At 42.4% G+C, this 15,894-nt stretch overlaps 1 protein-coding gene across 1 annotated transcript in view; it reads left to right on the plus strand.

Moving 5' to 3' along the window:
• ST6GALNAC3 (ST6 N-acetylgalactosaminide alpha-2,6-sialyltransferase 3) overlaps positions 1–15,894 on the plus strand; it is a 462,398-nt gene that overhangs the window by 311,166 nt on the left and 135,338 nt on the right. Inside the window, exon 3 of the mRNA XM_019501467.1 lies at positions 5,054–5,463. Within this exon, the coding sequence (XP_019357012.1) occupies positions 5,054–5,463 (410 nt within the window). The remainder of the gene's footprint in view (positions 1–5,053; positions 5,464–15,894) is intronic.

Genomic DNA, 15,894 nt, shown 5'->3' on the forward strand with positions numbered 1-15,894 from the left:
AACCTGTTCAGCCTTCACAAGAGAAGGCTGAGGGGGGACCTGGTGACTGTCTATAAACTCACTAGGGGGGACCAGAAGGCTTTGGGGGAGACATTGTTTCCCCTGGCACCCCCTGGCATAACAAGGAATAATGGACACAAGTTATTGGAGAGTAGGTTTAGATTAGACATCCGCAAGAACTATTTCACAGTTAGGGTGGCTAGGAGCTGGAACCAACTTCCAAGGGAAGTGGTGCTGGCTCCTACCCTGGGGGTCTTTAAGAAGAGGCTTGATGCCTACCTGGCTGGACCCATTTGAGTCCAGTTTTTCTCCCGCCCAGGTGGGGGGTCGGACTTGAAGATCTACAAGGTCCCTTCCGACCCTACTTCTATGATTCTATGATTCTAAATTGCCACCGTAATGCCTTCACCTTTGTGCAGCACTGCTGCCATGTCTTCTGGTGCCCTGCTCTGCAATCTGGGCAGCTATCACCTGATAGATGTGTTCATTACAGTGAGTTGCTCTAAACTGCTGAAGTGTGTCTTCCTGGCCCCAAACGGCCAGGAGGTTGGCCACCTAGTCTGCCCTCCAGATGGGTCCCTGGTGCTGGCTCTGGCCAGGCTCCTGTGCCAAGGTCCCACCAGTTGCCTCACTGGCATGGATCCTGAGGTTCCCTGTTTACAAATTTCAAACTTCAGATTAACAAATCCCAATTGCATGCATTAGAAAGCAAACCCCAAATACCCGTGAACTTCCACTAGTAAACTGGAACCCCACTATATACACATACACATATATGAAGGAAAGCGAGCAAGAGAGAAAAAAAGCTAAGCAGTGCTTTAATGACATCTGGATATTTTTATGTGGTGGGGGGGTGGAGAGAGACAGTCACACATGCGCCTGTGCCCCCTCTCCCCCGCATCAGGCAGCCACGAGACTGTTCCTGTGCTGAATGGCTGCTCCCGGCAGAGTCAGCCAGCGGCACCCACCACCGCTTGCTTCTCTGCTGCATGTGGCACAGGGTGCTGACTCAGCCCAGCCCTATGCCACATGCCCCACTTCAGGCAGGACTGCACTGGTTCTTGCCTGGCATGGACATCAGGCCAGGTTGGCACCCTGCAGGGTGCCAACCAGGCCCAATACCATGTGCCATCACCTCAGGGAGGACCAGGCGAATTCTTGCCACCACATGTGGCCAGGGGTAGCAGCAAGAACCATGTGATCCTGCACTAGGTGGGGCATGTGGCATCAGGCTGGGTCAGCACCCTGCACCATGTGTAGGCCCACAACTCGCCGCTCATGGTCCTGCAGTTGCCTTTTGTGGTGGCAGTGGCAGGGGTTGGGGCAGGAATGTGGGCCCCCCCACAACACCTGGCCAAAAGCCCCCAGACCCCACACATGGCGCAGCTTCCGCCTCCCGGTCCCCCACCCGTACAATGGGACTCGTACAAGTCATTGGGCAAGGTGGGCTCCATGGCTTCTGCCTCTTACTTCTCCCCAATTTGCAAGCGACTCTTGCAGGCTGAGACTGGAAGCCTGCAAAGAGCCCTTTGCAAAGAGGAAAACCTAGGTTTCCCTTTTAGAGAGAAAGTTCCCATTCCCACCCTCCCCCTTCTTACCTTGATCTCCCATGGGTTCAGCCTCCACTCTTCCAGACTCTGGAACTTCTCCAGACACTACCTGTTACTCCAACTAACTACCCACAAGCAAGCTCCGAGCCTTGCCCCACTTTTGTTCTTGAGCATGTTCAAGGGGCATGCTCAGTTGCTGGGGCAAGGGGGAGCAATAGAGATGCTCTGGCCCAATGCCAGAGTGTCTCTCTGGAGGACTCCTTCTCCCAGTTGCCTCTGGGCATGGTCCAAGATGGTGCTTGTTTCCTGGCACCATTTTTTTTATCCTTGGATATCCAGGGGTCTAATTTTGCCCCTATGCTGCAAACTTGCAGTGCAGGGAACATTTTTTTGTTCCCGCATGTGCCTCTTGCAACATCTTAAAGGGCTTTGAGACGCTGTAAGATGCACATGCATGCTCGTGTGGATGTACCCAACATCTCTGGGACACTGATTAATATCAGCTATATAAAGGGCTCCCTCATTGCTGTTATACAACACTTACATTGTGTGCAAAGCAAAGACCAAATGTATAGTCCTTGCTTCTGTTAAGAAAGGAAGTGGATGTGCTACCCCTGAAGAACTTTAACAGGCTGCTGGACTGCAGGAAAGAATTTCAGGTCATGATCACAGGCAGTGTTGGAGGGTTCCCTAACCATGGCTATGGGATGAATGGAGGGCTTGTACAATATCATCCCAGTTGCATGCTGTTTCTCTTAAAATGAATCTGCTTCTCAAGCAGATTTGGGATTCTAGCCTAATGCTTCACATAGTCCCATTTATATATGTCATGATTTTCATTTTCAAGGTACTTTATAAATATGTAGGTCCCAGTCCTACAGTTCTTGGGCATCAGTGGATTCTCCATAACTGTAGCAAATAGAATGGAATAATTCCAGTACCTGTGTGATGGAGGTAACTACTGTTGTTTCCATTTTAGACATAAGGAGATGTAAAATTTTCCCTCTGACCTCATTGGGCCCAGGGGTCAAGCTTCTAGTCCAGGGGTGGGCAAAATACAGCCCACAGGCTGCACCCAGCCCACGAGGCCATTCTATCCAGCCCACAGGGCCCGTAAAAAAATTTAGAAAATGAATATTTCTCTGCACTTGATTCCTGTCAAAAATGACAGGAAGCAAGGGCAATAGGACCCAGGGAAAGCCCGGCAGGTTCCCACAACAGCAGGGCCCACCCAATTGGAAGCCCAAGCAGGGGCTTCTGGCTTGGGACCACATGACTGCCCCACACTGGAACCTCAGGTAAAGGGGAAGGTGGGGGGAAGGGCATGGGAGGACCCCAGGCAGGGAAGGAGCCTGGGGAAAAGTGGCCTGGGGAAAAGCTGAGCGCGGGGGGCGGGGGAAGTAGCCCCTCACCCACCCCAGGGCTGGTGCCCCATGCTGCAGCCACTCACAGCCCACCTACAGTTGCCTGTGCCTGCTCTGGATAGCCCCACATGGGCTGTGAGCAGCAGCAGGGAGTGCCAGCCACAGGGTGGGGGAGGGGCTGCTTTCCACACACACCCCCCGCACTCAGCTTTTCTCCAGGCTCCTTCCCTGCTCCTTCCCAGCGCAGAGGAAAGCAGCTCTTCCCTGCCTCATGGCCTGCGCTCCCTGCTGCAGCCACTTGCAGCCCACATGGGGCTGTCCGGAGCAAGCACAGGCAGCCCCAAACTTGGGCTGTGAGCGGCTGCAGTGTGGGGCACCAGCCACAGGGCGGGTGAGCGGCCACTTTTCCACCCCTCCCTGCGCTCAGCACCACCTTGTAACCCAGCCCCACTGCCAGCCTGGGCTCTGCGCAGCTCTGGGCTCCATGCAACAGCAGCTGTGGGCCCCCCTGCCCCCCCACCGGCTTGCCATGGACACTGTGTTTGCCACCACCACCTCTGGGCTGCCCAGCATATGCTCCGAGTGGGCAGCAGCAGCAAATCCTGCCTGGCACAGCACGCAGGGGGGCGACAGCTGCTGCTGCCATGTGCATCCCCAACAGGCGAGCCCAGAGCCAATGCAGAGCCCAGGCTGGCAGCAGGGGCAGGTTTCAAACTGGTGCTGAGCATGGGGAAAAGCAGTCCCTCACTCACCCCATGGCCAGCGCCCCGTCCTGTAGCCACTTGCAGCCCACATGGGGCTGCCTGTGCCAGCTCAGAACAGCTCCACCTGGGCTGCAAGTGACTGCAGGATGGAGTGCTGGCCATGGGGCAGGCAAGGGGCTGCTTTTCCCCATGCTCAGCACCAGCTTCTTCCCTGCCAGCGAGCAGGGGGTCGGGGCTGTGTACTGCCCTCCGCCTGTACTGCAGGGCTGGGGGACACTGGGAGTGAGTGGGCAGGAAGCCAGCGGGAGCATGGGGACTCCACTGGTGTCCCAGGGCCAGTGCTGGCAGGGCCTAGAGCAGGATGGCAGGTGCATGGGGTCCCAGATGGCAGGGGCTATATGGAGCCGAGCCAGCTCCCCCCTCTCCCTGCTGCTGCAGCCCAGCCCAGCTCCACAGACCCCTGCCTGCCTGTGCCCTGCTTTGGGCTCCACTGGTGCTGGCCCTGGGACATGGGACCAATGTCCCAATGTCTTGGGACCAAAGACAGAGGGACGTTGGTCCCAAGATGGTGACCAGGGGGCAGGGCTACCCATGCGGCCCGTGACAGCTTGCCAAAACTGAGTAAGTTGCCCTCTGCCCAAAATAATTGCCTGCCCCCGTTCTAGTCCATGGGCCACCAGTCTTTACATAGATATGTAAAGAAACAGAACATCCAACTAACCTATGTATATATAACCCATATATATATGAGTTAGTTGGATGTTTTATCTTAAAAGATTGTTGTCAGTAATAGATTTAAAACCCAGAAAATTATTGATGGAAATGTAATTGTGCACTGACGGAATACTTCATTAATATGTCTGGATGAATGGCTGTTTAATTTGTAATAATAATCAGATATGTAGTCTCTCTCCTACAGACATTCTGCTGTAATCTAATCCCATGAAGATATTGTGTCAATACCTTTATAAAACCAGTTTAGAGCACATGACTTTTTTTTCCTGGAGACAAAATGTTTATAGGTTCTCTTTGGAGGACACGTATTTCACATGGAAGAACATAAGAGCGAGAGGGTGCAGGCAGAAGTGACGCTTTTTGCCCAATCCAGGCACAGAAAGAAATTTAAAGCTGTGATCAAACACAAGTGCATGGCTGCATACAGCTTAAAATGGCTATACCACTAACTCATATATATATATAATATTGCAATGTGGAAAACATAAAGCAAATGATTAGCATATGGTGATTATTTTGGTAGAAAATCTTAGTGCTTGGCCACAGTATACGTCAGCACCTGCTCTTATGCATGGGAATCGAAGCGTTTTGACAGCATCTTGCAGCCAGTTGATTGGACTGTGCCTTTTTTAAAGTAAACATTCAATCTTCAGTTTCTAAGAGTGAAGATGTACCATATATTATGTCCTCTCTCTTTCAGCCTCTACAACTGGACTGTGACCTTTGTGCCATTGTTTCAAACTCGGGTCAGATGGCTGCCCAGAAAGTGGGAATTGAGATTGACCAGTCCTCCTGTATATGGAGAATGAACAATGCTCCTACCAAGGGCTATGAGGAGGATGTTGGGAAGAGGACAACAATAAGAGTGGTCTCTCACACCAGTGTGCCCCTGTTGCTCAAGAATCCGGAGTACTTTTTTAGGGAAGCCAACAGCACAATCTATGTCATCTGGGGGCCTTTCCGGAACATGAGGAAAGATGGCAATGGCATTGTGTACAACATGCTGAAGAAAACTGTTGACAGCTACCCCAGTGCCAAAATCTATGTGACGACAGAAAAGCGCATGAGTTACTGTGATGCTGTATTTAAGGAGGAGACGGGAAAAGACCGGTAAGTTTTGCCTTTGAAGACTTACTACAATGTTAATGACAAAATATAAATGAAAGAAGGTGTTGCTACATGCCAGTTATTAAATGAACCCCCCAATATGTTTCTAACAGGTTGTTATATGTTTTTGACTGTTATGAGCACTTGATGAGGCAGCAGCCAGGCCCCATTTACCCCACCTACGCTACCTTCTGTTCTTTCCATTTTTGTTGGCCTGAATCCCAAAAATATTGGATGTCTTCCTGAAGCATTTTCGGAGCTGTGTGGTGTTTTCAGCTCAGTTTACTATTGATTAAATTGACATTTTATTTGAAAAGAAAAAACCTACACAGCATTCTTCCTAACACATAACCTTGGGATACTCGGTATCTTATATTTATCTCTCTATCAATCTCTGTTGTAGTTTTAACTCAAACGTAAATGATTATCAGATCTCTGCATAGTGAACTAAGTGAAAATGTCTCAGTAAAAATGGATAATGAGGAATCTTACCAACGGTTGAAGTATCGAATTACTAAATTTTGTCTCCTGCTTTCCTGGATAACTGTATGCATGGGCACGCTCCTCAGAGCATATACCATATGGGTGGTGACAGTATCCCCATCTTGATAGAAGCTCCAGGGATCAACAGACCTAAAAGTAAAAACTGCTACAATTTGAAGCTGAGGACTGTAACAATTTGTATCCTCTAGGTACCAGCACAAACATACACTCGCCATTAGAATCCAAAACCAGGGTTTACTAGTTCCAGGAAATATAGTTTGGAAATTTTGAGTTTTGTTTGAATCAGATCAAAACCAATTTTTTTTAAATTCCCAACCCTGCATTTGCACTGTGCAACTGATAAAAGCATCACTTCTATTGAGTTGCTGAAGATTACTGGCCTCTAGGGTCTCTGTAGACCAATTAGATGTGTATGGAGGACCTGGGACCCCACTCCTTCAGCATCCCCAGCTGTGGGGCAGAGCAGCCAAGAATGGAGACAAGACACCCTGAGAACCATGCCTTGGATTCAGTTAACTGAACATGAGATATTTTGGAGCAAAACATTTTGGCTCAATAAACCTAAATTTTCAATTAAACTTCTGTTTTGTTAGAGAATTTCCAACCAGTCCTAGTCACCAGTGGCTTACAGAAGGTCACTGCCTATCCCTTGTGTGGTCTAGGTTCCCCTGTAGAGAAGCAGGTCAGGAAAAGACTGGTTCAGAATCTATTCAGAAAGAGAATGCCATGGGACAAGCTTCTTTAGCCCTTCCTTTGGCCTGCCTCTACCACATCAGGTGCTACCTTCTGGTCTCTAAGTTGTGAAGAAATCTTTGCATCTTCACCAATTTAAAATATAAGTACTTCTACACATAAGATCAGGTTTACCTGATCCACACATTTGGCTTCAAATTTGTCCTTTCAGGCTTGCAGAGGTTATGCCCTAGTATTGCTTTTCCATGCAACATAAGAAATGTATCTTTAACTTCATTTAATGGGGCTGAAAACAGGGAAAGCAAGTACCATGTCAATAGCCAGCACTATATCTGTACTAGAAGAGAACATTCCACCAGTGGCTACGAGGCTATGGACCATAGTTTGAGAGCCAGCACATATGTCTTCAATTTGTGACACCATCAAACTGCTTCCATTCAGTGGTCTGGTTGGGACCGTGAAGGCTATTTGGGATCTATGCTGCTTGCTGAAGCAGTAAAGAGTAACAGAGCTCTCTGAGTGAGGAAAATAGCATCCTGCATCACACCAGACTATTATGATGTTGACACAAACTTTTTCAGGTATCTCAGCCAAATATTCCTTCATTTCCTAGGAGAAACATCAACACTCGCTTCCAATTGTTACTTGAACAGTGCTGTGTTTTGCATTAAAAAATATGCCATGTGAGTTGTAAACTTGAATTATTTTCATCTTAAAACTATCCTCACAAACAGTGAGCGCTACCAATGCATAGTAAGATTACAACAGATTTTTTTGTCTGCCAAGGCTTTAACGAGCTTTTTCTTTCAGGTTTTTGATGTAACATCTCTTTAGGCAATTAATGGGACTTTAAATAGTCTCATCATAATGGTGCTCAAATTCTGTGGTGTGTGTTATGAAAAGTAGCCAAAAAGCATGTGCTGTAGTCACTCCTATAATGCAAATAAGCTTGGATCCTGCCCCACTGAGGTCCATGGAGCTCTGCCATTTATTTCAGTGAAGTAGAGCATCAAGTCCATAGGCTACCCATTCATAATGTACTTGTTATTGGCTAATAGAAGTATTCAGTTTAAAACAAACCAATTTTTATTCTACAGAGGGACAAAATACAGACTACCAGCATCAGGGGGATGCACCTGAATCTAGACTGTTGGGGGAATCCTGGTCTTTCTACAGATCTTTATTAATGGAGTTCTTAAGTACTCCATTAATGCTTTGCATACTCACACATTTTTTAATAATTGTTGTGTATAATAATATATGTTGGCAGCTATTCACACTTCTGCATTAATGCATTTTATTTAATACTACCCTAGAGGATACTCTAAAGATGTCAGCATTTCCCAGTACTTCACTACTACTTTGCTATTTAATGAGTGTAGTCAAGTGGAAGGATTTAAAGTACATTTCAAGAAGCACCAGGTAAAAACTAACTATTATATTTTTGTATTTACCTGAATCCAGGTGAGCAGTTATGTACTTTCCCTTTACTTCGGATATGTAATGGAAAACATTTAATTGGCAATAATGGAGAAATGTGTAGTCTCTACTAAAGTAGCAGAGCTAATTCTAGTTTTATAAAGTGTTCTGAGAAGCCCCAAATGGGTTTTAATTAGCTGGTGCCAAAACTGAACCACCCTTAGGGAGGGTAAAATTAATGAAAGCTAGCAGCAAATAGATCAATATTACTAGACATGATTGCCTTTAGGTGAAGGTGATGAGGAGGAAGGGAGTGTCTTTTAAGGATCATTTAGAAAACAGTCTACATTAAAAGTCACTTTCAGAAAGCAATAATAAAATGAATACTGAGATGTGGTGATACTGGCGAAGCCAGATTCATTTGAACCAGCTTGCAAGCTCCATTTCTATGTATATGGCAAACGTCACAGATTAATAATTTTGCACGGTACATTCTGCATAATGTTTTTAGCAAGAACCGTTTCACAGTCCTTTTTCAAAGCTAACAATACTACAAGAGCTTTCCTTTTCAATTACACATGAAAGATAAGGGCTCATGAAATGGAACCACTTCACAATCAGTGATTCGCATGTGGTGATATTGGTCACTATTATTACATTTTTTTCAAAAAATAACCCTCAGCTAAGCATGGTTTAATATTTCTATTCATGTACCAATATTAATAACTGCATATAAAGCAGAGCTATGATATAAAATGTAGTCCAGACTCCTGATAGTTCTCTCTTATATTATGTTTCTTACTGAGACTAAAGCAGATCTGTCCTGTTGTGTATTCAGACTGGTTAAATAAGGCATACCCCGCTATTCATTTTAACATTTGTTTCTGAAAGTGAGTTACCTGTATAGCATACTCACACATAAACAAAATCAGTTCAGTAACACTCTGCTGACATAATCGGCTATATAAATGTTTCTACAAGATGCAGGTCCGCATCTTTAGGAAGGGAATGCAACAAAAAAAAAGTCTGCTGCATATTCTGAAGGATTCTTTTAATATTTTGGACACTCCTAAAGCAATTAAATTGCTTTTGTGTTTCACTTCCAGAAGTTCTGTCTCCTCTGTGTTTGTGCCAGATGGTGCTGCATATTAGGTTGTGAGAGAGCTGTTTTATCATTCAAGGCAGAGAAATGGATCATTCTGCTCACTGACTTCTGAGTCTAGATTCAAAATTTGGGTGTCTGCTCAACCTGCTATTTCATTCAGTTATGCTCACTAATTATTTATTACCTTGGCAATATATGAGCTTTTTATTATAACTCTGTTGTCTGGCACTCACAAATTATATTAATTTAAAGTGCAGATTGACACTGTTAGACAACTACAGTCATCATAGCTTCAGCTCAACTAATATGTAGTTTTCCTTGTGTCTGACTAATCGGTACAAAGCCTTATAGTCTAGTGAAGATGTCACTGAAATGAAGAAACAAAATTACATTCTTTGAGACTCAGATAGCTGCCAGTGTTTAGTAATACTGCCATATGAAGCACAGGATTAAAGGTGCCAGTGTGCAAATGTCAGTGCTTTAAACCAGGGCTGGCCAATTTATGGCACAGGTGACCTCTGTATCTGGCACACAGCCAATCGGGGAAGGGGCTGGCAACACAGCAGCAGGTAGGGCAGAGAACAGGAAGCAGAGCAGCAGATTAGGTAGAGGAATGGGACCAGAGTGGCATCTGGTGACGGCACAAGGCTCATTTGTGGCACACCTGCCAAAAAGGTGATTTAAGTGATTTCCCTGGCAGTTGATTTGAATAAAATATTTCAAAAGCCTAGGTGCTTTTATGCCACTATTGTAGTTGTTTTGCACACATGTATTTGTTTTATCGTCAAGGATACTCCTAGAAATAGCAAATGTTAGTCCAGTCTTGTACAAATTCACAGAAAACTATTTTTTAATATGGTGTTCTGAATACTGGCATTGGAAACCTTGTTCTAAGTGTGACACTCAAGGCTACTGAAGTGCATATTCTTATTAGAAAAGGAAGAACAACAATTGAGTTATCCTTCCATTCTATTGTGAATATATTAAGAGAGTTTTTAAATGACATAACTATATTCTAATATATTCATATCCCTTGGACCTAGGCCTTGATCTCTACCGTTAAAGTTGGTGGGAACTTTGCCATTCATTTCAGTGAGCTTCATATCAAATCCCTAAATATGTTTCCTTAACACAGTTGTTTAGGTACTTTATCCAGGACCTTGCCCAGGTCATACTTTGTCACTTCTATTTTTTCTTTTTATAGAGTACCTCCTTCAAAAAATTTTAACCGTTTTGTCCATCTTAATTCATAGTGACTAATAGTTCCATTGTCAGTTAAGACTCCTTTATTACCTGAAAAAACAAGGGTATAAAGCATGAAAGCTTAATGAAATAAATAGATTTTTCATTATAAAACGCTTAAAGCTCAACCTGTATCACTGTTTGTGGTCAATCATAGGCCTGGTAACAACTGCTCTGGGGTTTTACACTTTCTGGATTACCATTACCTGATAACACACCAATTATTTCACAGCATCCTAGATTTATTCTCTGTAGCCTAACTAACTGCATTTATGTTTATTAAGATCCTCCTAATTAGGATGGACATTTTTCTCTATTAGGTGGATAGGACTCAATAGAAGGAGCCCATTTGTTATTAACTTGCTAGCAAATACTGCACAAAGCACTGGCAATTGAGTTAAGAAACAGCTCTCTTTGCATTATACTAAGTATGCGTAAGACAACTTTTTAAACAAAAATTGATGAATAATAGCTAATGTGTTTTGATCAAACTAGGAATGGGGGTTGTGCATGTGTGTAAACTTGTTGTTTTTGTGACTCTTACTTACTTTAGCCATAAAATTATCTCTTGGTGCTTTATAGTATAAGCCAAGAATGTTTGTAATCGGTATATACCTTATACTCCACTGTGCATTTTTCCCTTTTACTTTGTGTTTATCCCACATCTGTTGATCTATGGAGAGCAAATTGTTTTTAAGCACCATTTAATCTATTTTTCTGGTTCCTCTCTGATTTTTGACAAGCCAGACGTTAAAGCCTTGTATGTATATTCACTAGTGCATGTGCCTAGATACATGTGCCTCTTCATGCACCTTTTTGTCTCAAACCTTTCGTTACTAATACCATAAGTTCACTTTTGCTGGTAACAGGACTCTGGTAGTAGAAAAGGTTCTGTCTGCATTTATCTATATATAATTTACATATAATGTACTCTGAAGTGGATTACATACAACACAACAGATGTAAAAGCAACTCCAGTACTAAAATGTACAGTAGGTGATGCCACTATTACTACAGCTGAGGGACCAGTGGCTGGTTGTAATAGTAGGAAATTTGGAAGGAAAATTACTTGTATAGACGCAGTTTATGTAGAATGTTGAAATTAATTTAGTGGACTTACTCCAATGAGACACTAAGTGTTTCTATGGGAGTTGTCAGAAACTCAAGGAAGTCAGACATTTATAAACATACATTTCACTTGGCAGCAGAGTTAACTGTCCTAACACATTGCCAGCCAGCTGTTAAACTTGCACAACTGTACAATAGTTATGGGTGTTATCCATTATATTAAACACTGGTTTGCAGGTGCTTTGAAGTGATAGCTGTTAGTTACAGGGGAGTTCTTAATGGCTGCTGAGCTCTATGTAACTTTGTCTCAGATAACTTACTGTGGTCAAGGTACCTGATACCCAGTTAGAAATTATGGTACAACAGTACCATTTAGGTTTAGAACAAAATTTGACAGACATATAAAAAGTAGAAAACTCTGTCTTTGCATCTGGCTTCCCAGTAATGAATCTGACTTGCATATCCAGAACCCCAGCTTTCAGGAATAATGCTCAACAAAGGCTAAGCATGACCCTAAATCCAACATTTTTTTAAAGTATTTGTTGTGCCAGATCTACCCAGAATAAATCCCCTACCAAGTCTCGAACGGGACAGACAATGTGTGAATAGAAAGATTGTTCAGCAGTGAAAGGCAGGACTACCAAGAATGGAATTTAACCATCACTCCAGTTCAGAAATTTCTATTTAAAATGTATTAATAGAAACTAAACAAAAACTGCATATAATATTTAAGGGATGTAAAAAGTAACCTTCTATCAGATTCCACACTGATTAGCCACCTACTGCCAGAAAGAAATAGGAATTCATATCCTTTCATAAGCCCATTTTGAAGACAGTCCTAATTATGGAATTGCTGCCAGGCATCTCCACTGTATATTTTATTATAATAGATGCAGAAAGATCTTTCTGTATCTGTTTGTCATGGATTAAAAATCTATTTCATATAAAAAGTGTATGATACAATTTCAGATTACTGGAACTATGCTGGTCCATCTGCAAAATTAGGTTTATGCTCTTTTTATTTTCAGGGATATACAACTCTACTTCTCATCTTGATACTGGGGTATAATACCCCCTGAATTTAGTAAAAAATCCATTGAATGCAACCATATTTCTTTCAGCAGCACCCTAATTATTTAAATTACAGAACCTTAGCAGTAGCAGGTTGTCGGCTACCGGGGATTCCCTGCTTTACCTGCGGCAGGTTAGGGTGTTATAACTTGTGATTGTGTCAGGGTTGACTATGTAGTTTTGCTAATAGGTTATACAGTGGATTTGTGTAGCATGGTTTGGATAGGGATGATCCTGGCTCAGGCATGTGGTTGGATTAGATGACCTCTGGAGGTCCCTTCAGCCCTACATTTCTATGCTTCTATGGTTCTGTGAACTAAAGAGGATACCATATACAAGAAATATCATGCATAAACTTGCACAAGATTTCATGTCTTCAGCAGACAATGAAAGCTGTACCAGTTTGGAAAAATGTTATGACTTCCATGGGGACCAATTATAGATCTTCAAAAATGCTGAGAAACTGTTCATTTACTGTCTCAGTTATTGATCAGCACATAAGTTGGCCTGGGTAACTGCATTAATGTGAAATATCTTTGGGTCATATGTGTAATGATTCAGCCATTTCATTTTTAACATTTCCAAAACAGTTCTCGTTTATAGTACCATTAAGAATAATTCACGCTCCACACTGAGTCTACACACAACTTTTATATACCTGAACAACCCTACCCAGTGGATTAGCATGCATTAAAATACACAACTACAATTGAGGGAAAAGATCCTAAAAGCCCCCATTTTTACTTTGGAAAGTGATGGTGATTATCTTGCCCTGATTCTTGTGGATTATGTTAAGGAATTTGTTCTATTTATATATAGGTTTAAAAAAGACATAATCTGCCTGTTCAATAAACTTCTCTAAATAATTTACTGAAATATAAATGGTACTTGATGCAAAATGTTATGGAATGGTTTAGAAATTCCCATGATGCCACTTCAGGAAAAGGACAAACAGCAAGAGCAGATGAATTTCTAAGAGCTTATTTTTTATCATAAATATCTTAGCAATAAAAAAGAGGAAATGTAACTGTTAAAGATACATGTCCTATCTCTTTATATGTTGTTTTCAAAGTTTTCACAAGATGGTCTGAAGTTCCTATTTCTCAAGGTACCCCACATACCATACATCATTCCTACCCATGTATATTATATTACCGTAGCCTAGACAAAGTGGCAAAGGTGTGAATAAATGAAGCCAGGTCATCATCTGCCAAAATGGAGCAGCGTGTCTATGCCAACAAAGATGATAGAAAGCATTACTTGAGGTGAGGCTTTATTTTATAGTCAGTCAATTATGTGCACAAAAAGGTCAAATAAAAACATAGGACAGAAGGGGGCTTCTGAGTTAATGGGTCCAATTCCCTGAGTTCATTGGCAATTGTTAACTGAAGGAAACCTCCAAATCAGTACCTCAGACCATCACCAACAACTACAAAGAAGACTATCCAAAACACAAAGAGCATGCTATGGGGGATATTGAAAGAGTTAGAGATTACCATATATCCATATGCATAAACAGAATTTTTAGTTACCATTATTTGTACTAAATGTTAATATAGGGAGTGGACTTAATATTAGCATGTTAGTTTCCTTTGTTGGAGAGATTTTTAGCATTTAGATAAGTTCAGTCCAGGTCTGTTTCCAAATCATGACCATGTCTTTAATTTATTCTCTTTAACTTATGGAAACTTCAATAGGCTTGACTTGTATGGGTCAAATGCAGTGTAGTGGTAGTAGAAGAACTGCTAGAGATTTCATTTGAGTAGTTCCTGCTTGCCTACACCGGGACTTAGTCTGACCCATTACACACACAGTTTCTTCATTGTTACTTTGCAGTTTTCCCCGAGGCCATCATATTGATTCCACAACCATGGCCATCATTATAGTAAAATGGAGGCATTAATAATTTGGTCTCTGTGGGTGGATTATAATAGAAGTCTTTATAAATAATTGCCCACTAATGTGAAAAGTGGAAATATGTACAGTATTATATTGCTCATAATGTAATCATTAAAATAACAATTATGGGGTAATGAAAGGACTCATTATGCTTAAGTTTATCTTTACATAATGTTAATAGCTAATGAAAACAGTGAAGATTATATCTAATTAAATTTAACATTATTGTACTTCTTGTAAAGAGATGGTCTTTTGCACAAAATAGTGGATTTGTATGTATTAGTGAAGTTCACGTTCATTCTTTATGTATTCAGAAATGTGACCATTTTATAATCAACTGTAACTGATTCTTTTCTATTAAATGAACTGGAAATGTGTAATCTTCATGAAGGTTAATTTATTAAGGGTCCTTGAAATTACATTGAAATGAAGTTCTGAATAAAGGAGTAGAATCCTACAGCATAATTGTACTGAACCAATCAGTGAACAAAGTAAATTCAAGTTATTTTTTAAGCCTGTAGATTACCACTGATGTTCTGAAAGAATAAAGAAGTAGCCCAACATTGTATTAGCTGACAGAGAACATGGCCTCTTCAATTTTTGGCAAGTGAAAAATGAATTGAATTAAATTCTTCCATGCATCCCTTTGGAAAAGTGGAATGACTTTGAGTACTGGTACAATCTACTTATTGTTCAAGTTTTTTGTATTTTATGTACAGACTTAAAATTTAGGAACATATTTGTAAGCAATTTCTTCATTTTCTTTGAAGTATTTTATTTTAAAGGGTCATATTTCAGACAAAACTATGTCAGGATAGAATTATGGCCAAAATGCATGTTAGTACTTTAAGGTAAAATGTATTACGGGAATACTTAAGTATCTCCATTGAAGTAACTCCATTGAAGTTAGGGTCAAACCAAAAAGAAACCCAAATGTCTTAAGGTATGAAAATGCAGTTAGTGTGTCTAAGTAGAGCTGTGCGAAGCTTCAGTCCCTGATTCAATTCGGTGGCCAAATCTCCAAATCCAAATCAAATCAGAGGACCATTTAATCTCTCCGAATTGAATTCGAACCCTCTGAATCAATTTGGAGAGATTCGGAAAGATTCAGAGATGCAGACATAAGAGACAGCTTTAAATGTTTTTTCTACATACCTCTAGGTAGCAGGGGCTCATGAGTGCTGTGATGCTGGGTAGACTAAAGCGTCCCACAGAAGCATAGGGGGCTCCCTGGCATGATCAGCAGCAGACCCAGAAGTGGACCAGCGCACTTGTGGTTCACTTCTGGGTCTGCCAGATAGCGCACGGGGGCACCCCCTGAGTCCCCCTGACTTGGCAACTGGTGCCTCCTGGGTCTGGGGGGGCACCGCAGGTCCCCTCACAGCTGATCACTGAGCTTGGGAGGTGTGGGGGGGGGCCCAGTGTGCTCTCCG

Source organism: Gavialis gangeticus, unplaced genomic scaffold (assembly GCF_001723915.1).
Source record: "Gavialis gangeticus isolate Ggan-Ray unplaced genomic scaffold, GavGan_comp1, whole genome shotgun sequence".
In the NCBI taxonomy this organism is placed as follows: Eukaryota; Metazoa; Chordata; order Crocodylia; family Gavialidae; genus Gavialis; species Gavialis gangeticus.